Here is a 27,241-nt window from a genome sequence, read left to right on the forward strand (position 1 = left end):
GAGGAAGGAAGGAGGGATGGGAAAGAGCCACCTCAGGCCTGATACACTTCTAAGTCTGGCCTGATGCTTTGGCCAGACTGATGGGAAATTCTGGAGCCCAAGTTGCCGATAGAGGACTTATGTGTCCTGTAGGAACAGGCCAATGTGAGTACTCCCCGCGTCAGCCACAGGCTGGGAGAACGTAGCCTCAGCATGAACACGGCGGGGGAGCAGAGGGGCAGCAGCCAGTCCCCTGTGCCCCCAGAGCACCAGCTCTAACCACAGCCTTCACAGGCACTGTTTCAAATAATACTCTCCCTGGAAATAACTCTTGTTTCTATAAATCCAGACAGGCTCTGGTGAAATTATGCCAGCTTTCAGTCGAAAAGTCAAAGTAGGTAACAAGTGAACTATCCCACCACCACCATCTTTTCCTCCCTGCAGCTATAACTTTTCAGACCACTAGTCAAGATCAAGTTTTCTCATAGAATCTCAATCAGTGGGAGCTTTTATTTAAAAAATAGAAGTCTATTTTTTCATTTGAATGTTTCCAAATAATTAAGCTTGTCCTGAGCAGCCTGCATGGGAGCTGCCCGGAGGGACTGAGAAGGGAGGCATTTGGTCACTGTCATCCAGCACTAAATTCTTTATGGGGCTGGGTTTTGAGTTCTTCATTCTGCTTTTGGTCAATCCATGGTTGTGGTTCTGGTCCAGAAGCCATCCAGGGAGAGCAAGTGCTGGGCCATCCTCAGCTCTTACCCAGATGGAACAACTTCCGCAGAAAGGCTGGTCCTCCCCAGTAGCCCCTGTAAGAAATGACACAGAATAGTTCTTTGCATTGGAAAAAAGGGGGTGACTTCAGGCAGCAGGATGTTAAAAGGGAAGCCAGGCTGCTCACAGACAATGTTTCTCAGGCTATAAAGCAAGTTTGACAGCGAGGTAGAAAGAACCCAGGTCTAGGAGGGCACAACTGACTTTAACACTGACTTGCTATGGGAGCCTGAACATACTGACTCAATTCAGCAAAGCTGTATGAAGCCTCTACTATGCGCCAACTGCAGTCCTCTCTACCTTGACCAGCTCATAAATTAAGTACAGGTCCGGGTTTCCAAACCTATTGGCATTTTGGACCATATACTTCTCAGTGGCAGGGGGCAGTCCTATTTAGCAGCATCCTTGGCCTCTGCTCACTAGATGCCCATAGCATCCCCCCCAGCTATGACAACAAAATATATCTCCACATATTGACACACGGCCCCTGGGGAGCAGAATCATCCCTAGCTGAAAAACACTGGTGTCTACATTTTGACTTACTTTTCTCAAAGGGTTTGGGAGAGTCAAATGAGATTTTTTTCTTTTGTTTTTTTTTTTTTTTGCAACAAGGAAGAGGAATTTGTCACTGTTTACTTATTGAATGCCTACAATGGATCTGTCTCTTTATGTATTGTCTCATTCATCCCATCCTGTGAGGAAGACAATGTTCCTTTCATTTTGCAAATAAGACACTTAAACACAGAAAGTTTAAGCAACTTGCCCTAGGATGCATAGCTGGTAAGTGGCAGACATGACTCAAACACAGGTCTCCAAAGCTTAGCTCTTAATTAGTATGTTTTCTTTTTCTTATAACAAAAACAAAATTAAGGTGGCAGATGATAAAGCACTTAACAGGTCAAAGTGATTCACTATGACTATGATGATGATGATGATTTATCCAGCATCAAGACAGTACCAGAACATGAAAGACAGGAGAACTGGTCACTGCCGATTATAAAGAGAAGAGGCTGTGTCCCTGTGGGTGGGTGGCAGCTGTGCTAGGGCTCCTTCTCTCGCCCAGGGCAGCCTCCTGCCCATCACGTCTGGCTGAGACTTCAGAACCCTTCTCAGACTGCCGTTACCAATCTATGAGACATGACTTAGCAAGGTGGACCCCCTTCGCCAGTCCTGCTCGGGGTCATATCTCCTGAAGCTGGAAGGCCTCCTTGAAACAACCCCCCTGTACAGGTTGCCGCAATCTGCTAACAGGTATGCCTCTCCCCCAGGTGATATACTTACCTCAGCATCAAATTCCAATACAGGAACGGCATCATGTCAGCCTTCATGAGGTACATGGAAAGTCTCTCTTTGCTCTGGTCAAAAGGGAAGGTCTCCAGGGGCTCAGAGTTGTAGTTAAACTCTGCGAGAATCACACGGTTGTAGCCAGTGACCAGCGGACACGACGTGTAGCCATCATACTGTGATGGAGACAGGGTGGAAAAGTGGCTTTTTTTCAAGTGCTATCTAGACACCTTGGCTCCCCAGGTGGCTCAGACAGTAAAGAATCTGCCTGACAATGCAGGAGATGCAGGTTCAATCCCTGGGTGGGGAAGATCTCCTGGAGATGGAAATGGCAACCCACTCCAGTACTCTTGCCTGGGAAACCCCAGGGACAGAGGAACCTGACCGGCTACAGTCCATGGGGCTGCAAAGAGTCAGACACAACTTAGCGACCAAACAACCACCGCCTAGACATCTTAGAACTTATTATTTAGTCTGAGCAGTGGCAATGTTTTCCTTTTTTGTATATTCCACTCTTCTTACAATGAAAATATAGAAATTATATAACAAGGATATACTAAAGGCAAAGATTGAAGTTGCATAATGGAGAAACTAATTAAGAAAGCAGCAAAATGGTGGGAAAACAGTTTTCATGCAGAATGGAAGATGGTAAGTTGAGACAGTGACTCTTATAAGGCATACAAACCTTCTTCACTGGTGTTTGATTCTTCATAATCAGGGAAATTGTTCTGTCAAGTACTCCTGACTGTGCAGCTATATAAGAAATGGAAAAGTCAGGGCAACAGAAGTGTCTAGATTTTCCATGAAAACTAATTTGCAAATAATTTTAATGTGAAGAAGTTAAGAAGGCTCCGTATCCCACCCCTCTAGATTGTAACTAGAATACAGCTCAACCCAGTGATGGACTCTAGCTTCAGCAAGGACCAGACAAACAAACAGGACAGGCTCCTGAGGTGACACAGTGGGAGGCACAAACGTACAACCCGAGTCTGATCATAGGAAACTACCTGACAATTCTAAATTGCAGTATTTCCTATGTAATAACCAACCAGCACTCTTCAAAATTGTCAGTGTCATGAAAGTAAAAAAAACAAATGTCAGAGGCTTGTTCTAGATTAAAGAAAACCAAAGAGACATGACAATCAGTGAGCAGTGTGGCCCTTGACTGGCTCACAGATTTACGGGGAATTGCAGATGGTGGGGGAAAGAGTGGATAGGGAAAGCTAAAAAGGACATTTTTAGAAAAACTGAAGAAATTCACAATGGGTGGTATTAATGATTTCATAATGTAATGTTCAATTTCTTAAACATGAAAATGATCTTGTGGGTATAGGGGAGAAAGTCCTTTTTCTTAGGAGACAGAAGTTGAAGTATTTGAGGGTGAAGTATCATGATGTCAAAATTTAGTTTCAGATGACTTTAAAAAACGGTTCATAGCGTGATCAGACAAAGTATTCATTTATTGGTTAATTATTATATTGGTCACAAATATGAATAATTGGTTAATACCTGAAGGGTATATTGGTATTCATTGTACTTTCAAAGTTTTCATAGTTTTGAGACTTTTGAAATGAAAAGTTTGGGGAAAATGACTATAAATAATAAGAAGGACATTCAGTGGATTTCCTAGAAAGCCTTTCTTAGGTTGACATAGTCAACAAAAGTAACACATGTTCTGCGGGTATGCAATTCACATGAAACACTCCCATACCCACCGGCAGGGAGGTTCGTGTTTTATAGCATCTAAAAAAGACAGTTCCTGTCTATAGAAAACAGAATCTAAAAGGCAATTCTCTCCATCACTGCTAGAGCAGAACATCGACGTGAAGAATTTAGTTGCCCAGGCTAAGGCCTTAATCGTGTACCAATCAGGGCACTCTCCACTGTATCTGTCTTAACACAGCAATTTTCTGCTCTGCAAGCTTTCATTGACTTGCATGTGTTTTCTGGGGAAACAAATGCTTCCCTAGTTTTACAGTGTTTCAGGCAGAAGAAAAACAGCCAACCTGCCTAGCATCAGGGATGTTCCAAAGAAGACCAGGGATGTGAGCATGATAGTATGAGAAGTTAACAGAATTCTAGAGAGCTGGAAAAGTGGCACCTCTCTCTCCAATGTCCCCCTCCCCTGAAAACCACCCCTCTGACCCAGAAAATCAGACGAGATCATGCTACTCTGGTACAAAGCATTCAACAGATACTTTCTTCTTTACACAACACTAAATTCATTGACAACTACGTACATTACACAACACTAGGTTCATTGACAACACTTCCGTTTTGGGAGGCCAAAGGCATTTTTAGGCACAGACATTTCTTCATTGATATAATTAGTATATAATGAAATGCCACTGGTGTCCAACTTTTGTTTTTATTATGATGATGCCTTAGCAGAAGGCACCCCTGCTTTTAGTGAGGAGGGAACACAGCTCAAGGCCTTACCTACGGCGGCAGCAGTCTTTGATGTCGGCAGGTTGGTACAGTCCCCGATCCCAAACACATTTGGGTACCGCTTGTGCTGCAGAGTGTCTTTGTCCACGTCCACCCAGCCAGCAGCATCAGCCACAGGACTCGTCTTGAGAACATCTGGTGGGCTCATGGGTGGTGTAACGTGAAGCATTTCATACTGCAAAAAGGAGAGCATCCAAATGTGTGTTTGTTCCATTATTTCCATAGCCCCACAGCCTCTGGCCCCAGCTCCCTGACACACACATGGACTATGGCTGTACAGAGCACTGTACAGTTAGTTAGTGCTCGCACTGATCCACACGCTTGCCAAGATCATCCATGCTCCCATGCAAGGCAGTGATCAAATAACTGACGTGGTCTCCCCGTACAGAGTTCACGGGATCCCTCTGGCAGCTGGCATGGGGGAATCTGAAAAACTGAAGTGAACTTCACTAACATTTTGAAAGAACTCATTGATGCTTCTACTTATTACTGAAATGAAGCGGGTGATGTATCTCAGTTGCTATCTTCCTGACCCTCATCTGATGACTTGTAAAGTCTAGTTACATCAGGTTTACTCTGCAAAGAGGTTCTCAAGAGTGCCTAAAACTTGTAAAAACCCATGTTAGGAGCTAATAAGTGAGCACCACTCTCAAATGTGAGTCAACTCTCAAAACACAAAAAGGCAACCATCAAAACACCAATTTAAGGTTAAATAATGGGAGTTGGTGATGGACAGGGAGATCTGGCGTGCTGCGATTCATGGAGTCGCAAAGAGTCGGACACAAGTGAGCGACTGAACTGAACTGAAGGGCAGCAAGAATATTGACTAGCACTTTGAAGAAGGAGGGGTCTAATTAAGTCTTGGGTTTACTGAACTGTGTAGGAAGCAGGATGGATTTGTTTTCCCCATAAACCTTTATCAAGGCTACCCTTGGCAATTAGGCACTGACCCAACCTAATCAGTTTTGATGGCTCATGTAACTCTTTTGCTTATGTGATGTGCTTTTTTGTTTGTTTACATAATATTTTGTAGTTTATTCTATTTACTTTTAACCAACTCTATCTAGCAATTTCAAATTAATTAAGTGTTCACAAAATAATTCATTACAGTGAAAACTTTAGCATCTTAGGACAATCCTAACCTTGTGATAGTCAACAGCCCCTGATTTTCATAACAAGTTCCGTATCATCACCAGGGCCTGGCAGTCATGATGGCAGAGGGAGTTAGGGATGTGACTTATATTTATTCCCACTCTCAGTTATGAGCTTAGTAAACCTTAAGGTGGAAGAAGTGGAGTGAATGTGCAGTGCTTTGCACAGTACTCTAGTTGGCTCTTTAGTGACCTGGGTCCCTGAGGCTGTGTCTGTTAATTTACATGCAAACTGAGCTCATGTCTGCAGGACAGCAGGTGGAATAGTCAACAACCATCATCCACCAAATTATTAAGGCCATGTCTGTATTTCTAAAGTTAACCAGAACTGAGGGCCAAATCTTACTAGCATCATCTCTATCTATTAGAGTTAATATGTGCTTGAATTTCACAAATACACATGAATTTCATACATCTTTTCTAGAAGGGAAGTTAAATATTTGCACATAACCATCATAAAGGCATGACACTTTACTTGAGCAAAAGAACTACTAGGGTCATTTTATAGATTTGCTGGAAATTAATATTGGCATTAGGTTATAGCTTGTTTTTTATCCACTATTTCCATAAATTGAATCTAGTAAATAACATGGCTCTCCTTCATTAACATAAAGAACTTATTCAGAGTAGTGGTGTTCAAACTTTTATGTTTATAAAGAAGATCGGTAGAAAATTCAGGTTCCTGGGCCCTACCACCCCAAGATCCCGATCCATTAGGTCTGGGAGAAGAATAGGAATGTGTACTTTAACAACCTCCACCCCAGTGATTCTGAAACACGAAACCTGTAGATGACAGTATTAGAAACTCTGGCTTGAAGGAATAGGTTCATTTATAATGAAAAATGAAATGCTATTACTTAGTCACTTCACCTTTCCTTTCCTTTTCTATAAGGAAATGCACTGTACTAGACAATCTCCAAAATCTCTTCTAGTTCTAGGACACCATGATGTAAAACAAGTTTAGATCTCCAAAAACTGGAGACTTGGGCCAGTTCACAAGCTCTCTGTGAAGGACCAGAGACTAGAGGCTTTGGGTACATTTAATTCTTTACGGTAGTGGTGCTTAGTCCTGGTTACACATGAGAATCATTAGGGGAACTTTGGAAACTCTCAATCCTCAATCCAGACCCCAGACCAATTAATCAAAATCTCTGGGAGTTAAGACTCAGGCATCAGCATGTTTTGAAAGTCCTCTGGGTGACTGAAATGTGCAGCCAGAGCTGAGAATCACTGCTCTAAAGCCTTTTGGTAGATTTCTTGAAATTCATATTTTAAAGAGTAGAATTAGGTCTGAAGAGAAAATTTAATCTAAAAGCCTATACTTCAAAAGGGACACAAATAACCTTCTTTCTTTATAAACCCTTCAGAAGAACAATAACCATTTATTTATCCAAGTCCCTATCTGCAAGCCTCAACTAGCCACGGCACAGCAGAGAACCAGAGTTAAAAGGGTCTAATAACAAAATTAAGTTCGTGCACTCAAGCTCATACACTCTGCTCATAAAAATATGCTGTGGACCCTCACACACCACCCATTTGCTTTTACTTTACATAGAATTTAATGAATTTAGCTATCTCATTTTCCAGCCAATAAAAAGATTAGAAGTAGCAGTTTTAAAATGCTGGAGCTAGAACGATCTCCCAGTCACAACTGCCTGACAGCCAGGAAGGAAGAAAACTAGAAAACTACAAAGGGGATGCACACAAAACCAAATAACAGAGTAGACTGAGGTCCTTTCATAAGAGGAAAACTAGCCCTAAACAACCCAGTAGGCCCTAAATGCATAACTATATAAGAGTTACTCAAAATTATGACCCTGAACTGGGGCAAGGAGACAAGCCTGGGACATGCTGGGATACCAGAAAGCAAGGAAGTACTGAAAAATGTAATGGGGACATGTCACAAGGACATTAAGAGCCATTCTGAAAGGGTTCCTGCTGACCCAGTCTGGGACAACTTGAGCACCAAAGTACTTAAGGACAGAATGAATTATAAACTGTGAAATGAAAGATCTCCTGACATATCAATAAACAAGAAATGTCACAGCCATCAGCAATTTCTGGCCTCAAAATATGAATGAGGGCTCCCAAAACTGCAATCCAGCGGATGCTGCCACCCGCCGCGGTGATTGCCGAGGAGCTCGGGAAATGAAGCAGCAAGGTGAACAAGGAAACAGGATTGGCCCCAGATAGCTGAGGTGCTTATGAAAGGAATGAATTCAGTGAGCCCAGAGGCTTGCATCTTCCCATACATAGAATGCTGAATTCCTTAACTTGCTACCTGATCTTTGATGTTCAGGCTGCCTGTTTCCTTTGTTGCAAACTTGTATATAGCCTGACTTCCCCTCCTGCATACTTGGAGCAGTTTTCTCAGAGCTACTGAGATGCTGTCTGCCTGACTCAGAGTCCTAAATATTCCCACCGAATAAAATAACACTCTACTTTCAGGCTGTGACTATATTTTTTAGTTGACAAAACCAGTGGGGGGAAATACAGGCATTCGTAAGTTCATACTAATAATTAATTGGGAAGGGAGAGCTTTTGCTGACAGGATGCCAAGAATCTACCAGTACAGGTAGAGGGATGCTGGACTGGAACATCATTTTGTAACCACCATAGTAAAGACTGGATTAGGCAAAAATCATCAATGGATGCTAAATCTATTGGGAAACTTTAATGAATAGTGAGTAGGGTGTTTGCATGGTCTTGAAGTGCCCCCCTCCTTACTAGTAGCAAAAAAGAAAAAGAATAATAATTCTCTATAGTGAAGAAATTGGACCATATCTGGACTTGTGATCAAAATGAACATCATCAAGGGGCAAATGAGCACTGTGTGCTTTCCAATGTGTTATCCTAGAAAGACTCATCACTTATGCCGTATTTCACACCAAAATGCAGAGCCTGAAACTCATCACCAGGAAACACAAACTCAAAACGAGGAACACCCTATTAAAAAATACAAGTGGGGGAGGGAGCTGTATTATTTCAAAATGCAGGGTCACAGAAGACAAAGAAAGGCTGTAGAAATGTCCCAGATTAAAGGAGGCTAAAAACACATGACAATTAGATGCAATACCTGCCTGTAGACCAACTTCTGGAGGACAGGAAGTACTATAATACTATTCACCAATCAACAAAACTTGAATACAAATCATAGATTAAAATATTGTATCCTTGCTAAATTTACTGAATTGATAACTGTACTGTGGTTATATAAAAGAATACTCCTAACTCTTAGGAAAATTATAGTGAAATATTTAGGGGTAAAGGGCCATGACCCATGACGTACATGAGCGTGTGCTAAGTTGCTTCAGTTGTGTCCAGCTCTTTGCGACCCTATGAACTATAGCCCACCAGCCTTCTCTGTCCATGGGATTTTCCAGGCAAGAAAACCGGACAGGGTTCCTATGCCCTCCTCCAGGGGATCTTCACAACCCAGGAATCAAACACTCATCTCTAGTATCTCCTGCATTAGCAGGCAGGTTCTTTACCACTTTACCAGCCTGGTGGCTCAGATGGTGAAGAGTCTGCCTGCAGTGCAGGAGACCGGGGTTCAATCCCTGGGTCAGGAAGATCCCCTGGAGAAGCAAATGGCAACCCACTCCACTATTCTTGCCTGGAGAATCCCATGGATGGAGGAGCCTGGCAGAGTACAGTCTATGGGGTTGCAGGGAGTCAGACACCACTAAGCAACTTCACTTCTTTACCACTAGCGCCAGCTGGGAAGCCTGTGATGTACATAACTCACCTTTAAATGCTTTAGGGAAAATAGATTACATTACATACTATTTATATATGGAGAGAAACAGTGAAGCCAATGATAAAGCAAATGGGGTAAAACTCTGCAATAAATGAATCTAGGTAAAGGCTACATACAGTTTTCTTTGTACTATTTTTATTTTTGCAACTTCTCTAAGTTTATTTCCAAATGAAAGTTTTTTAAAATTATGACCTTGAGTCATTAACAGCATTTTAAATGATAGTCACTACATACCATTTAAGAATGGAAAGATGTATGCAATATATTTTAGAAAAAGCTCCCACTAAAAAGCTTAAACTGTGAAGTTCTGATGTTTAGAAAATTAATCTTTGGCTCACTTCAAAATTTCCATTTATGGAATCCTTCATTCCTCTAAAAAGGCTGAATGAATAAAATGTGACTGTGTACTGTTTCCTCATTGCTAACAGCTCTTGCCAAAATGATATAAACAAATGATGCTTCTCTGCATCTTCTCTGGATGCCTTTACATCTTGTTCTTAATGTACTATTCCCACTTCACAGAAGAAACAAATGCACAGAAGCCAAGACCACATACAAAGACTAGATCTCTCCAAGCAGGATGTGGCTCTGCCAGATCTTTCAAGGATTTGTAAGCATTTCCTTTGATGCACAGGTATGAGATGTTTAAAGACACCCTCTTTCCCAGGTAAAAGATATCCATCATTCCTGAACTACCCACAAGCAGGCCTGGCTGTCACAAACCATAAATGGAGACAATCACTATATCCTGCATTTAAGAAGCCCTTCCTAAACTCTAGGCAACTAAAGTCGTGAAATGTTTCTGGCTGCTTCAAATGACTCAGTGCCAAAAATACAGACACAAAACAGGATAAAAAATTCACTTGGTATCAGTAGATGAGGGCTTCTCTAGTGATCCAGTGGTAAAGAATCTGCCTGCCAAGTAGGAGATGCAGGTTCAATCCCTGGGTCAGGAAGATCCACTGCAGAAGGAAATGACAACCCACTCCAGTATTCTTGCCCAGAAAATCCCATGGACAGAGGAGCCTGGTGAACTACAGTACATGGTGTCACAAAGAGTCAGACAGGACTGAGAGACTAAACAGCAACAACAGTAGATGAACCCTCCTCATCTCCCATGGACACAACCTCTTATCTCTTCCCTTCCCCATTTTGGTCCACATTCTCCCCATCACAACCCTAAGATGCTCATTGTAACCAGCCTCCCAAGCACACAACAACGATGGGCAAAAAAGTGGGTCCCTCAGTGTTGCGTGCGTCCATGGCACTGCTCAGCTGACACTTTCGCCTCCACACTCACTGAAATCACTTGGGTCTCTCCAGGTTTGTCCAGATTCTCAAAAACAGCCTCTTGCTTATCAGCTCGGACTTCAATGAGATTTTGCTTGTAGTTGACGGTGAGGGTCCTCTCCTGGATAATCTTCTGTAGGGCATCTGCATACTTCTTGACCCCAAAAATGGCTCCAAGAGAAGTATTGAAAATGATATTGGCCTTGGGTCGCTTTCCAGTCTGAAAAAAAGAAAAAAATAGAAACAATCAACATCAAAGCATTACTCCAGTCACCCTTTTTTTTTTAACCTAGACCAGACTTAAAACCCTCCAAAGAGACCTCATCAGCTTTCTCCATCACTGTGCACTGGTGGGGTGAGGTGTGGATCACAGCCTCCTCCTTCTTTTATCTTCCGTCAGTGATGCAACACCTCAGTCCAACTCGATTCAGGGGTTGAGGTGGACTCTGTTCAGTGAGATCCAGAGATGAGAGATGAAAGTCAGGTCCAAGGGAAGATAGACCTGAATTGTTGATTCATGTATTCATTTGTTGATTCACTCAGTAAACATTTAATGAGGTCCTAGAGTTGGCCAGGTACTGTTCTAAGTGCTCCACATTCACTGGATCATAGAAAAAACAAGAGAGTTCCAGAAAAACATTGACTTCTGCTTTATTGACTATGCCAAAGCCTTTGACTGTGTGGATCACAACAAACTGTGGAAAATTCTTCAAGAGATGGGAATACCAGACCATCTTACCTGCCTCCTGAGAAATCTGTATGCAGGTCAAAAAGCAACAGTTAGAACCAGACATGAAACAACAGACTGGTTCCAAATTGGGAAAGGAGTATGTCAAGGCTGTATATTGTCACCCTGCTTATTTAACTTATATGCAGAGTACATCAAGAGAAATGACGGCCTGGATGAAGCACAAGCTGGAATCAAGACTGCCAGGAGAAATATCAGTAACCTCAGATAGGCAGGTGACACCACCCTTATAGAAGAAAGCAAAGAGGAACAGAAGAGCCTCTTGATGAAAGTGAAAGAGGAGAGTGAAAAAGCTGGCTTAAAACTCAACATTCAAAAAACTAAGATCATGGCACCCAGTCCCATCACTTCATGGCAAATAGATGGGGAAACAGTGGAAACAGTGATAGACTTTATTTTCTTGGGCTCCAATCACTGCAGATAGTGACTGCAGTCATGAAATTAGAGGATGCTTGCTCCTTGGAAGAAAAACTATGACCAACCTAGACAGCACATTAAAAAGCAGAGACATTACTTTGCCAACAAAGGTCCATCTAGTCAAAGCTATGGTTTTGCAGTGGTCATGTATGGATATGAGAGGTGGACCATAAAGAAGGCTGAGTGCTGAAGAATTGACGCTTTTGAACTGTGGTGTTGGAGAAGACTCTTGAGAGTCCCTTGGACTGCAAGGAGATCTAACCAGTCCATCCTAAAGTAAATCAGTCCTGAATATTCATTGGCAGGACTGATGCTAAAGCTGAAGCTCCAATACTTTGGCCACATGATGTGAAAAACTGACTTATTGGAAAAGACCCTGATGCTGGGAAAGATTGAAGGCAGGAGGAGAAGGGGATGACAGAGGGTGAGATGGTTATATGGCATCACCAGCTCAATGGATATGAGTTTGAGCAAGCTCCAGGAGTTGGTGATGGATAGGGAGGACTGGCATGCTCCAGTCCATGGGGTAGCAAAGAGTTGGACATGACTGAGCGACTGAACTGATAGTATGATTATAACCATGTTAAAAAATAGGGAAAACAATGGAAATACATATCAAATTGATAACAGTAGCTATACCAAAGCAATTGGATTATGAATGACATCTTTTTTCTATTTTGCAAACTTTCAGTTACATAATTTTGTACATGTGAAATAAAAAGTAAAAATTGATGCTTTTGAACTGTGGTGTTGGAGAAGACTCTTGAAAGTCTCTTGGACAGCAGGGAGATCAAACCAGTCAATCTTAAAGGAAATAAACTCTGAAAATTCATTGGAAGGACCGAGGCTGACGCTGAAGCTCCAATACTTTGGAGAAGTGGGCAACAGAGGGATAGATGGTCAGACAGCATCATCTGCTCAATGGACATGAATTTGAGCAAACATCAGGAGACAGTGGAGGACAGGGAAGCCTGGTGTGCTGCAGTCCATGGGGTTGCAGAGTCGGACATGACTTAGTGACTGAACTACTAAATTTAGAAACAAAAACGGTATTTTGAATGGATAAAAATGATATCCCTTCAGCCCTCCTTACCCATCCCTGGAAAGGAAGCATACCTTCCTGAAATAGGCTTCTGATAAGTACATGATCTTCTGCGGGGCCCCAGCGCACTTCACCGGAGTGTTAGGGAAGGTAAAGATGGCGTTGCCCTCCTTGAAGTCCTGCAGAGCTTTCCATGTCTTCTCCACCGTCCTCACTGAGTAGTTGGACCCTATTTTGGGATGGGCAAAACCTTCAGGGAGGCCTTTGATCTGCAACAAAGCACACAAAGAAATGATCATTTAACAAAAGTGAAAATGGAAACTGTGTTTAGGATCCTTCTTCTCCGTCATTTCTACCGCCTCTCATGTATTCCAGCACAATTCTGAGCCCCCTGGACTCACATACAGTGGAGCTAGCAGATGAGTGAGGGCTCTGCTAAGCCCAGAGCCGTGGGGCTTGCAGTCATCTCCCAAAGTGGAGAAAGGACGAGGCCGAGGGGAGACCCTGGGCCTCTGTGGCCTGGAGACCAGAATTTGGACCTCTCTTCCCACCATCAGAGTGAGGACAAGAAGCCAGCCTTACTTCCTTTTTGGCGAACAAGTTTTCTTATTGGGAAGGAGAAGAACAACAGGCAGAACCAAGAGTCACACTATCAGTAATAGCAAAATTAAATTACCCTGTAACAGGCTGGACCAGGCCAAGTGCTTGATAAAAGCAGCAAAGGCAGGAAATTAAAAGCATGGACTTGAGAACCTACAGACTCCAGTTTGAGTCCTAGCTCTTCCACTTACAAGCATTGTGGTCCTCAGTAAATGGCCCAATAAATCAGCTAGTGGGTCTCAAGTGTGGTCCCCAGAACAGCACCACCTGGGAACTTGTTACAAATGCAGATTACCAGACCCTAGCTCAAACTCACTGGATCAGAAACTCAGAGGCAAGCCCAGAAATCTGTTTTAACACGCCCTCCAGGTAATTCTGATGCTCACTGAAACGCTTATGTTCATCATCTGTGAAATGCAGATAAAAATAACTGCCCTGTAGGATTGCTGGCAGGAGTAGAGACCATGGTATAAGATGATTAGAAAGATGACACGCGTATGGTACATGCTCTGTAAATGTCAGTGTATTCCTGTCAGGAAGATTAACTGGGTCCTTCTCTTAAATGTTAGAAGGCTCATATAACACAATGGAGATGGAAATGAGTGAGTTAAGAGACTCAAGGATGATCAGAGAACCATCAAAAACAGTCTCAAGATGAGCAGTCCTTCAAAACCTCTCCAGGCTGAAGGGCACCCACTCATGACTCATGGAATCGCCCAACACCTATTTCTCAAGTCTCAGGGAAACAGAGTCCTCGGTCTCCTCCATCACATGTTAAGAGTGAGCATTCCTCTGATTGTTAACCATATCTTATGCTACAGTTTAAGTAGCTGTAATATTAGCAGTCTCAACAACAGTTGAGACTTACTATTATAAAATAATTTAGTATTATAAAATCACCCTGCATTTTAATGTTTCTGCCATCCTACATCGATGTTTATATTCACTCTACTCACTACACTCCCTCTGAGGGAGGGGGTGGAATATTACTGACCCACAGACAAAGATGAGGAAACTAAAGAGCAAGGTTGAGAGATCCACCTAGACTCTTACACAACTAGATACTGAGGCCCCTGCCCACTGCCTGCAGCCCTTACCACATGACCTCCATGCTTTCCAGTTCCCAAAGCGAAACTCAGGATCCAGGAGATAAGTAAATAGCCAATGTGCCTTCATCATATTTCTCTAGTCTGAAGAAACTGTTATCAAGGAAAACGGTACCATAAAGTAGTAACCAAGTTCCTTTTAAGGAGAGTTGTTCCTAAAGGGCAGTTTATGACACCACTGAATCCAAGGTGCTTCCCTGGGAACCCAGAAGCAGAAGGAGCAGGAAAGTCTGAGAAAGAGAGGAGATCTGACCCCCATTCTGTGGGGAGCTGTGGACCATCCTACCACACTAAGAAGACCAGAGAGCAGGACATGGCACTGCAGAGATTCACCGGGAACTGGTGGCCAAAGAGCCAGAGGCAGCTGGGCAGAGAGAAGCTGCTCACATTCATCAAAGCCCAGATCATAGATCAGTCCTTCTAGAGGCCCAATGACATCCCACCCCCGAGATCCACACACTTTGGCATCCTCATCAAAGCCATCTCACCTTTGTTTACACTAACCTGGGTAGTTTTCTAGTATCTCCAAGATTGCTAAGTAACACAGTAGCCCTGGAAACATTACTCACATCCTCTTAGCCTCAGTTTCCTCATCTATCAAGAGGAGATAAAAATATCTACCTCTCAAGCAGTCATGAAGAATCAGTATTAGATTCTTAGCATGATCCCTGGCACATGGTAGAGACTCCATAGTAACAGCTACTTTTAAATATTATTGTTTCTTGGTTTACTGCAAGAGGGTGCAAGCACTCTCAGCACTGGTGTCTTCAGACAATTCTCCTCATACGGCCTTAAGCCATCAGGGTGACATGACCATAGAGATAGGCTACCTTTGTTAAGTCGGCTCTGGTGGGCCTTTTGAAGAGGCATGGATTCCCAGAAACTACCACTGGCACCTTTCTCGATAAAGTCCTCCATGGCTTATTGTCTATATGAGACTCATGACCCATGGCACCAAACTCATCACTACCTCCACACTAATCCATGGCTTGTTTAAACCTTCACAGAACAGGTCCCAGGTCATTTCTTCTACCTCCTACATTGGACATGTCACTATTCTGGTTTTTAACCCAGCAACACACATCAAACACCCAGCGGATGCAACTCAGATGAGGCCCTCGCCTAAATCACTTTCCTGAAACTTGTGACCTGGTTATTAAATGCCTTATGTGCTTCAACTACTTATTCATATTCTCCAAGAAGCTTCTGGAAATCATAATTACTAACTCACTCCATTATGCTTTAGGAAAATAAATTTGAATCTCACAAATTTTCAGAGGGCATCTGGCTCCCTAGCTCTCTGAAAAGGGAGGTCTAAAGAACTGCTGGGGCAGCATTTATATTGTGTCAGTCACTTTATATCAAAAACCCAGTCTCTATACAACAAAACTTAGACTTCCCTTCAGTGCCTGATAAGCTAACTGCTGGTATTCTACCCTTAAAGTCTGCTTAAGAATTCACAACCTAAATCTTACTTTCAAAGGAAATACAACCAACTCGGTCCTACAGAGAAAGGTAGTTTTCTTTTAAGTGTGGGAAAGGCTGCTGTTTTGTAAGAATTACCATCAGGCCCTGGACATGCTGAACTCTGATTAAAGCCTGAAGCTAGAACATATGATGATCACTGACAGAATCTTAGAGAAGACCTTCTTAAAACCATAAAAAGGCTGCTGAGAAATAAAACTGAAAGAGGATTTCTTAATACTCTTTCTTGGCAAAATGAGTATAAAACAACTAAATGCAGTTTTGATCATAGCATAAGTAGGCCAGTATAACATACTTATGTACGCATGCTCAGTTGTGTCTGACTCTTTGTCACCCCCATGGACTGCAGCCCACCAGTCTCCTCCGTCCACATCATTTTCTGGGGAAGAATACTGGAGCTGGTTGCCATTTCCTATTCCAGGGATCTTCCCAAACCAGGAATCAAACCCATCTCTCATGCATCTTCTGCACTGCAGTGGATTCTTTACCACTGAGCCACCTGGGAAGTCCATGACACAGTAATAGAAATAGCTTAAAACAGCACCTTCTCAGACTTCCCTGGTGGCACAGTAGAAGGGAACCCACCTGCCAACGCAGGAGACATGGGTTCGATCCCTGGTCTGGGAAGATTCCACATGCCACGGAGCAACTATGCCCATGCACCACAACTATTGAGCCTGTGCTCTAGAGTCCGTGATCTACAACTACTGAAACCTATGCACCCTAGAACCCATGCTCCGCAATAAGAGAAGGCACTGCAATGAGAAGCCCATGCACTGCAACTAGAGAGCAGCCTCCACTCGCCACAACTAGAGAAAGCCTGTGCAAAAGCAACAAAAACCCAGGAGAGCCAAAAATAGATTAAAAAAAAAAGATTCTTGGGGGACCGGGATGGGGAATACATGTAAATCCATGGCTAATTCATTTCAATGTATGACAAAAACCACTGCAATGTTGTAAAGTAATTAGCCTCCAACTAATAAAAATAAATGGAAAAAAATAAAAATAAAAAAAGATTCTTTTAAGTACCTTCTCATAGTCCAGCTGGATTCCAAGAGCAATGATAAGATACTTGTAGGAGATCTGAAACACAAAAAAATGACATTTTAGACCAAGACCCAAAAAGTGGCAGCCCCAGAACTAACTCAGACCCCAGACATGAGTAGCCCCCACTGCGTCCCCATCTTGTAACATGATGACGTAGGGCTGCAGCTGGTGGGCAGGCCAGCAGGCAGGGATGAGCACTCCAGGGTGCCATCATGCCCACCTCTCTGCTGCCTCACATGTCAGTGCTTCACAAATATATAACAGGCCTGGCTTCTGGGAGCTTGAGATGCCTGCACCTTTACACAGTGGGGTACAACAGAAAAGGGACCACAGTTATCTGTGTTAACACTGTTTCATGCCATCACTGACTCAATGGACATGAGTGTGACCAAGCTCTGGGAGTTGGTGATGGACAGGGAAGCCTGGCGTGCTGCAGTCCATGGGGTCGCAGAGTCGGACATGACTGAGCGACTGAACTGACTGTTTCATGTTGAAGGATGAGAGGATGACTTTCTAATCTTAAAACAATCAACTTTCTTTAAAAGTTAACCTGTAAATCCCAACCACGGGGTAATGTGTGAATCTCAGACTAATCTGTCCTGTCGTAGAGACTGGATCAACAGCGTAACTGAGAAACTGCTCTTTTGAGGGACATTGAAAAAGATGTGATAGAACCTACCTGATCCTACTGAATAAGCTGTTCAGAATTTAAAACTCCTCTCTTTAAATATGGGCATTGTGCTCATCCATGCTGAGGGCAAAAGTATCCATACTTATTATGATGGAAATGTGGGTTCAGGATCAGGAGGAAGACAAGCTGAAGTACAACAGTGTAAGCAAAAAGGATATAAAGTAAAGAAACTTGCCTACAAAACTGGAGAATGACAGCAGTGAATGTGGGAGCCCAGCCCGGAGCCACAGGTGGTGACTGCCACAGCCTTGGAGAGAAGGCTGGATAGGTGGAGAGGTGGATGGTTGGTTTCAGTTGCTTGTGAAAAACACAAATAGAGAAGCAGAGCAGCCTGCTGGGCAGATCACAGTGGAAGAGAGGGGCCTCCGAGACCTGAAAGAGCTTGACTTGGGCTGAGGAGCCAAGGGGAGCAAGTCGCTGAAGAGGTCCTGACCTAGGAGACTCGGCTCTAAGGTCACCTCCACCGTGAGACCTGCCCATGACTCAGTCCCCTCCCTGCTGGCCCCTCCCAGCAGCTCTCTCAGCACAGTGGACTTAATGGTTTTTAGCATTTGTGTTATTCAGCAACAATGTCCTCCTCACTACACTGAACACTCCTAGAGGATAAAGGTTATGTCTTATTCCTTAGAGTCCTAGAATCTAACACAAGACACTAAATTGAGGAAGTCTGTAACATTTGTTGGATGAATGGATAGGTAGATGGTTGATTTCGGCTGCTTGTGAAAAATACAACTATCAAAGTAGACAGATAGATACACCTTCAACTGTATGATTTGCCTACCCATAGAGATTGAGTGCCCTTAAATTCCTTATTCTGCAGGAAAGTGTACCAGGATCATTAAATGGTTGAGTGACTCTTCAGGATGTAAGATCAAAGATGGCATAGGATCTGGGGTCCTGACCCACATGTAAGACATATGAGCACTGTAAAGAAAAGCCTTTGGTTTGTGCATGCCTTGATGGTTCTATTAGAGCATAATATTGATTCTTTTTATGGACTAATAATATACAAGCTTAAGACTATGAAAAAAATAAGGGAGAATAGATCCTAAAGTAGCAGAGAACACAAGTATACTTCATGTCTTTTGAATGAGTTCAAGCTTCCAGGGCAGATGATCTAAACTCTAAGGAATTACAAAAACTTGTAGACAAAACTTCTGAACAGTTTCAGAGAACAGTGCAGACCTTGCCAAAAGGCTAAATATGGACAAGTATTTTGTAATTTTATATGGGGGGGGGGTGGGAGAGGTAAATTATGACTAACAATTTAGTAAACAAGATGTTTATCCATTTCAAAATTCCAGGCTCATCTAATAAAAAGATGTCTCATAATAATTTAGAAAAAGAAGGGCATCAGCAAGTGTTTGCAGACTGCAAACCTGCTTCCCATCAGTAGGCAGTCAAGAACTCTAAGCAGAGTGTCTACCCAATAAATATTTCCTTTTCCTTTTTTTTCCCATATACTTTTTCCCTTCCTTTTTCTTTTTTTTTTTTTTTTTAACTTTTTGGTTGCACCACACAGCATGTGAGATCTTAGTTTCCTGATTAAAGATCAAACCCACACCCCCTACAGTGGATGCATAGAGTCTTAACCACTGGACCATCAGGGAAGTCCCTCATGCATTCTTTAAAAAGTAATAACAGCAACATTTCTTAAGCATTCACTTTGTTCAAGGCACTGTCCTGAATATTTTACATGTTTTAATTCATTTAATCCTCACAACAACCCAGTGAAGTCAGTATTAGTACCATTTTACAGATGAAGAAGTTGAGGCACAACTTGATCACAAAGACTGACTGAAAACCTTCTATGTGACAGATATTATGCTAAGTCCTGGAGATACAACACCAAACAAGAAAGACCCAGTTCCTACCCCTCCAGGAGTTCAGTCTAGTGGGCAAGACAGACGTGAACAGAGAGCCACACAGACAATTACTAAACCACAGCATGCTCAGATGGCAAGTCCAGGGGGAAACCTGACTACTCCGGTAGGTCAGGGAGGCCACGTCTCAGATAAAGATAAGCTAGGAGGTAGCGAGGGGAAGAGGGGGAAGCAGCCTGTGCACAAGTACCAGGGAAGAGGCGGCTGAGGTGTCTGAGGAGAGGAGAGGCCAGCATGCTGGAGCAGGAACAAGGAACAGAACCAGGTTAAGTCTGGAGAAGGAGCAAGGATCCATCTACACACTGGGCCTATGGAACACACTCCAAACAGACAGATCCCTGGGTCAGGGAAGAGTCAGAGACACAGTGAGTCTGGACTTCAGCAGTGCCCTCACATTGCGGGCAGGATAGGAAAGTGTAAACAAATGATGGAAACGATTGTGTAAATTGTTTAATATTTTCAAAAGAATACTGATTGATTCATGTATGCTAGGAAAAAGGTTCTCTAGGGACAGGTTAAAGAATTAAAACCTTGAACTTAAATGAACCCATCATGGATAAAGGCAAGGAAAAACTGCTAACTAGATGACAGAATCACAAATGTAAAAGATTCAGGCAAGCTGGGAGGATGAACCAAAAGCAAGAAGATGAGACATGATATGCAGATTTCTGATACTTGGCTATGGAATAGAAAGTGAAAAGTGAAAGCCGCTCAGTCATGTCTGACTCTCTGCAACCCCATGGACTATAGAGTCCATGAAATTCTCTAGGCCAGAATACTGGAGTGGGTAGTCTTTCCCTTCTCCAGGGGATTTTCCCAACCCAGGGACTGAACCCAAGTCTCCCGCATTGCAGGCAGATTCTTTATCAGCTGAGCCACAAGGGAAGCCCTGGCTATGGAATACTTTTGCTTAAAAAATCCTGGAAAAAAGTCTCACCAGTTTATATACCACCTTATTCCTTAGCCCAAACAAGGCACTACAACTCTCCCACGGGTCTAGACCTTAGAGTCTAAGCAGGTTTCAGAAATGAGGGTGCCTCCCAGTACCTCTCATTCTCAAGAGGTGAGACAAGTTCATGTTCCTTAAGATACACACAAAGTCAATCAGAAAGGTACTGAGCTACTCCTGCAGTGCAGAGGGTCTGACTAGGAGGCAGCACTGCTGTACTGAAGGGGTGACGTGTCTTCAAAGATACAGGTCTGCTGGTCCCTTGAACTGGAAGCAGACTGGTGAGAAAAAGAAGCCCCAAAGTTGAATCCTGTGAACTGAGAACAGTCTTGTGTTTAATTCAGTCTGTTCTCCTGGAGATATTGGGGAAAATAAGGAAGCTTATCAACATGGGAAAAATAATACATAAAGAAGATATAAATTTTTAAATTTAATGTAAATAAATGTATATTTATTTGTGTACACACATATATATAAATATGTATATATTTTAGGATGGGGGATGCCTGACTCAACAGTAGATCATGTGAAAAAAAGACCCATGGTTTGAACGGATATCTAGTCCAGCATGAATCAGCACTGTGAGAACTGTCATTGGCAAATGCTAGCTTGGGCTCTAGCCAGTTGTGGGAGAGAATGGTCCCACACTATTCTGGGCTGTTCTGTAGCATTGGTTACTCTCCCAGACACCTATTGGGGCCATGGATCATGGGGTACTAACAAGCCAGATGATGTCCAATGCAGGCTAAAGAGGGTAGGGAGGGGATTGGAGCCCATGAGATCTGAGGAAAGTGGGGACAGGAGGAGAAGATGACAGACACAGACTCTAAGAGTCACTTTCAAATAGCTGGAGGGTTTCTCCACTGAAAAGAGAGAAGACCTTCTCTCCCACACTATAGGAAGAATAAGGAACAAGAAAAGTATTATGGCCACTAACACCTTAGAGGCCAAAGACAAAACAGAAAAGAGATTACAGGAAGGTGGGTTCTGACTCATTAAAGGAAGAACTTTCATATTACCTGTTTGCCTAAAAAAAATGAAGAGCGCTAACTTTCAGAGAAGTGAAACATGTAAATACTAACCCACTTTAAATTCAAGCCCCTAACCCCTGTGCCCAAGTCCAAGTAACTCGGCTCTATTTTTTAATTAACATTCATCAAAATTCTCCAAGTCAGGCTTCAGCAATATGTGAACCGAGAACTTCCAGATGTTAAAGCTGGTTTTAGAAAAGGCAGAGGAACCAGAGATCAAATTGCCAATATCCGCTGGATCATCGAAAAAGCAAGAGAGTTCCAGAAAAATATCTATTTCTGCTTTATTGACTACGCCAAAGCCTTCAACTGTGTGGATCACAATAAACTGTAGAAAATTCTGAAAGAGATGGGAATACCAGACCACCTAACCTGCCTCTTGAGAAACCTGTATGCAGGTCAGGAAGCAACAGTTAGAACTGGACATGGAACAACAGACTGGTTCCAAATAGGAAAAGGAGTACGTCAAGGCTGTATGTTGTCACCCTGCTTATTTAACTTATATGCAGAGTACATCATGAGAAACGCTGGGCTGGAAGAAGCACAAGCTGGAATCAAGATTGCTGGGAGAAATATCAATAACCTCAGATATGCAGATGACACCACCCTTACAGCAGAGAGTGAAGAGGAACTAAAAAGCCTCTTGATGAAAGTGAAAGAGGAGAGTGAAAAAGTTGGCTTAAAGCTTAACATTCAGAAAACTAAGATCATGGCATCTGGTCCCATTACCTCATGGGAAATAGATGGGGAGACAGTGAAACAGTTTCAGACTTTATTTTTTTGGGCTCCAAAATCACCGCAGATGGTGACTGCAGCCATGAAATTAAAAGACACTTACTCCTTGGAAGGAAAGTTAAGACCAACCTAAATAGCATATTAAAAAGCAGAGACATTACTTTGCCAACAAAGGTCCGTCTAGTCAAGGCTATGTATGGTTTTTCCAGTGGTCATGTATGGATGTGAGAGTTGGACTGTGAAGAAAGCTGAGTGCCAAAAAATTGATGCTTTTAAACTATGGTGTTGGAGAAGACTCTTGAGAGTCCCTTGGACAGCAAGGAGATCCAACCAGTCCATCCTAAAGGAGATAAGTCCTGGGTGTTCATTGGAAGGACTGATGCTGAAGCTGAAACTCCAATACTTTGGCCACCTCATGCAAAGAGTTGACTCATTGGAAAAGACCCTGATGCTAGGAGGGATTGGGGGCAGGAGGAGAAGAGGATGACAGAGGATGAGATGGCTGGATGGCATCACCGACTCGATGGGCATGAGTTTGAGTAAACTCCAGGAGTTTGTGATGGACAGGGAGGCCTGGCGTGCTGCGATTTATGGGGTCGCAAAGAGTCAGACACGACTGAGCGACTGAACTGACTGAACTGACATCACCTTCTAACACACTATATAACTTACTTATTATGTTTATTGTTTATTGTATGTCCTCCTCCACTAGAATATAAAATCCTGAACAATAAAGATATTTGTCCTTTTTGGTTCACTCGTATAACCTTAAAACTGTATACACAGGTTATAATAATGGTTAATATAAATACTGAGGGAGGAAGGAAGGAAGAGCAGAAACTAGGCAGGTAATCTTGATCAGGGTTCAGGGAAAGGATACAAAAAACCTCTGTACTACTTGAAATTAAATGCAAAATTAGGCACATATATGCATTCTGTAAAGCAGGCTAAGGTCCTGCTTGGAAAGATCCATGACCTAAGGAAAGGTTGAGAATGCCTGCAGCCAATGGTCCCTGCTTAGAGCAAGAAGTTAGAGCTGAAAGATTTCCACCAACTCTGATTCTACAGTTCTGTGAAAATGCTGGCATGCCCAGTTTGGAGGGATATGGGTCAGAGGATTAAGGCCAGTAACACCCTTAGGGCCCAAGAGCCACCAGACCCTGGGACAGGCCGGGGACAGCATGGTGGCTGTCCCAGGCTCAGCAGCAGATGAGGGGACAGGATGGCTTCTGAGCCTGTCTTCTCACCATCCTGCCCTCATCCCCTCAGCCAAACCCAGGGGCTGCAGCTGCTGAAAAGTTGGGATCCAAGTGTGGTGGGGATGGGAGGAGACGTCTATGGTGCTGAGCAATTGTGACCTTCAAGCTGCAGCAGCAGCCATTCTTAGCCCTAACACCAACCAGAGTCACACGGCAGAGCACCCACTAGGGTGACTGAGATGGATACTTTCCAACATCCCCTTCCTCTGCAGGGCCATCTGTCAAGTGGAGAGGCCCACTGCTTCAAAGGAAAAAGGAGGTACCTGGTATTTTAACACAGAGCAGTAGTGTCTGTTCAGTAAGAATTCAGGTACATGATACTGTAGTAAGCAACAGGGCAAACAGTGGTTTTCAACAAATGCTTGTCTTCATTGTTCATTTATTAATTCAGCATCACTCAGTCCTTCCATCTATCCCGTCCTCCTTTTCCCACACCTGTCCCATCTCACACAGTATTCAGCACACACACATGCACACACACACACACACAGATACCCCACCCTCTCACCACGAAGCTGTCCATTTTGATACAATGTGCATTCAGTATAAACCCTCAGGTTAACAAAAGCCAAAGGACCCCAGTGGTTACCTTCTTGTCATCATCTGTGTGGATGCAGTTCTTGTCTGGATTCAGATCAACCACCCTAGCTTTGATCCACTCCACACCAGATGGAATCACATTTGCTGTGGGACGGCCAGATGAGGATAATGGTTTGGCACCAGCACCCACCAGGGTCCAGATGGGCTGGTAGAAATGTGTCTAAAAAACAAAGTATTTGGAGATTCATTACAATGTGAGGCTAATCAAAAGAGTCATAGCTAAAGATACATGAGCTAGACTCTCCCAGTTCCTCCCTCCTGACCCTTGAAGCATCACAGAGAAGTCTCCAAAAGGTTAGTCTTCCCCCACCAACTCCACTGGTATTTCCTACTATGTTAAATTCTGAAGGGCAGTTACCTTAAATCCACTTCAAGCAATATATAACACAGTGGTCACTAAAGATAGTTTATGACTTTCTTTGCTGATCTTGGCTGAATTCTTTTGTAGGTAAGGTAGCTCAGATGGTAAAGAATCTGTCTGCAATGCAGGAGACCTTGATTAGATCCCTGGGTCAGGAAGATCCCCTGAAGAAGGGAAAGGCAACCCACTCCAGTATTCCTACCTAGAGAATTCCATGGACAGACCATGGTGTCACAAAGAGTCGGACACGACTGAAACGACTTAGCACACAGGCATACTGGATTAGAGTGTCCTCAACTGTCTAATGTTTATCCATTAGATTGTCTCTAAAATCTAATCCAATGACTGGTGTCCTTGTAGAAAGGTCTTGTGCCAACACTAGTGGCACACATAGAGAAGGCCATGTGAAGACAGAGGCAGGGACTGGAGTAATGCATGACCAGCCAAGGAACACCAAGGACTGTCCACAACCACAGAAGCTAGGAGAGAGGCATGGGACAGCCTCCCCTTGCCCTGAACAGCCTTTAGAGGAACCATGGCCCTGCTAACACCTTGGTTTTGCACTTCCAGCCTCCAGAACTGTGGGGGGATAAATTATCTGTTTTAAGCCATGCTGTTTATGGTCATTTGTTATGGTACTTCTAAGAAACTAACACAGAGGAGATCATAAGAAGCCAAGAGATTTGTCCCTGCTCTCTCCCTCCCCCCACCTCCTCCCAATCCTTTTGGATGACCAGCTTTTCATGCCCAGAAAGAGAAGCATGAACCTGGGGACATGGAGGCCCAGGGCATGACAGTCATCCCCACCTCAGCCCCTAATCCACACGTGCACGTGCACAACACACACAACACACACTCCTAAGGGGAAGACTTACCTCGCTGGGCTCAACGATGGCCACGTTCTCTGCGCCCACTTTCCTCTTCATGCGGGCGGCCATGCTGATCCCACCACTGCCCCCACCCAGCACCAGCACCTCATAGTGGCTCTTGGCTGCGAGGCTGGCCCCCGTGTGCAGCTGCAGGGGGCTGGCCTGCTGAGAGCCCAGCCTGAGGAAGCAGGCGAAGAGCCGGGCACGGGAGCTAGACACCACAGAGACCAGCGAGGTCATCTTCAGGCCGGATCAGACTACAAAGGAACAGATAAGACTCCAAATAAGGAAAGAGCCACTATGGGACCAAAGCATTTTCTTTTAGGGAGGAAGGGAAGACTGGCGTCTGGCTGGCTCCAGCTGGTTCCCACTATTTCAAGAGCACCTTCCCACCTGGCCGTGATCAAGAGCTTCTTGGGAATGCTCCACCGATGGCTAACAACTGGCTAAGCTTTCCATTTCTCCCTCTCCTCCTTCCTTCAGGACATCGCAGGCTTTGTGTGAACCAGGTAAACCTCGGCTTTTAAGCTCTCTCTCATAACGTGCCTGTGCCCATCCTTGCCCATCCCTAAAGTGAGGGCATCATCTAGCATAACCACTGTCACCCTCTTCTCTCTGGCACATTCTTCAACTCTTTCTTTGGCTTTTCGGTCCATCAGAGATGTATGAGTCTACAATTCCTTGCCACCTGAGACCTTGCTTAAAACAGAGAGTTCAGCAAGAAACCTACCTTCTACAGCTCAGGGTTCAGGTCTCAGAAATCAGAGCCTTGGTCCCACTCAGAAGTACCTGGATCTGCTGTCCCAGGGACATGCAATTTAATCAGATCACTGGCTACAGACACATGAGCAAAGGCCCTCCACACCTTTGGCAATTTCAACCAGATGATTAAAAAGCCATAAAAGGAGCCCTTCCCTAGCATCATAAAGCTATATTTTATGTAAAGAATCTGCATATCCTGCTGACAAGTCTTTTATTATATCCAATTCAGTAAATAATCTCCCCTTGATAGGTTTTCCAAGAGATGTACTTCACCTTTAAGAAAAGCTGTTTCTGCTCTAGCAGTTGGTGCTTTGACAGTGAGGAAATGAAGGCTACTCAGAAACTGGCCTTGACTTCATCCCATCCTCAGAACGGGCTTTATATCTTGGATGTGATCTATCATGTAAGTTGAGGGGCCCAGACCAAAATATCTCCCTCCTTGTGTATTACAGAGCCCCAGATTTCATCATCTAGCACCATCCTGGGGGTTCCTATGCTCCAGGAACCCTTTATAAAAAGTACCCAGCTGAGGGTACCCAGCAAGTACCCAGCTGGGGGATAACATTTCTAGCTTCTAAGATCACTAACTTCTAAATGGGAATAATATAATTATATGACTTCCCAATGGTGGAGAAGAGGAAGGCTACACAAGGTAATTAGAGAAAGTTGGGATGGGGAAAGGCTATGAAAGGAAGAAGAAAGGGCCCTGGAGGAGTGAGGAGGAGGAGCCAGAGTGATGATTTTAATTAGGATTGACTCTGTTCCAGTATTTTGGCACCCGTGACAACTTCCTCAGTATTTCAGATCTGACAGGCGACCTGGATCTGGGGGAGGGTACATAGGGTTATAGAAACTGAGGCAAAAAAAAGAAAAGAAAAGAAACTGAGGCAGGCTCATTCACGGTTGCCGCAAGTTTAAGTCAGTATGACTCTTATCAAAAACACTTCTCATCCTTTGACTCTGCTCTCCCATT

At 43.6% G+C, this 27,241-nt stretch overlaps 1 protein-coding gene across 2 annotated transcripts in view; it reads right to left on the reverse strand.

Annotated features, from left to right (window-relative positions):
• Positions 1–469: 469 nt before the first annotated feature.
• The window catches only part of SQOR (sulfide quinone oxidoreductase), a 44,852-nt gene continuing 18,080 nt past the window's right edge, over positions 470–27,241 (reverse strand). For both annotated transcript variants that reach the window (XM_070469352.1, XM_020912838.2), the window contains exons 2-10: positions 25,513–25,763; positions 24,266–24,436; positions 17,111–17,164; positions 12,965–13,159; positions 10,694–10,903; positions 4,474–4,657; positions 2,720–2,787; positions 2,032–2,210; positions 470–785 (exon numbers count right to left, since the gene is read on the reverse strand). In XM_070469352.1, coding sequence (XP_070325453.1) covers positions 728–785; positions 2,032–2,210; positions 2,720–2,787; positions 4,474–4,657; positions 10,694–10,903; positions 12,965–13,159; positions 17,111–17,164; positions 24,266–24,436; positions 25,513–25,746 — 1,353 coding nt within the window. In that variant the 5' untranslated portion in view covers positions 25,747–25,763 and the 3' untranslated portion in view covers positions 470–727. The remainder of the gene's footprint in view (positions 786–2,031; positions 2,211–2,719; positions 2,788–4,473; positions 4,658–10,693; positions 10,904–12,964; positions 13,160–17,110; positions 17,165–24,265; positions 24,437–25,512; positions 25,764–27,241) is intronic.

Source organism: Odocoileus virginianus, chromosome 6 (genome assembly GCF_023699985.2).
Source record: "Odocoileus virginianus isolate 20LAN1187 ecotype Illinois chromosome 6, Ovbor_1.2, whole genome shotgun sequence".
Classification (NCBI taxonomy): domain Eukaryota; kingdom Metazoa; phylum Chordata; class Mammalia; order Artiodactyla; family Cervidae; genus Odocoileus; species Odocoileus virginianus.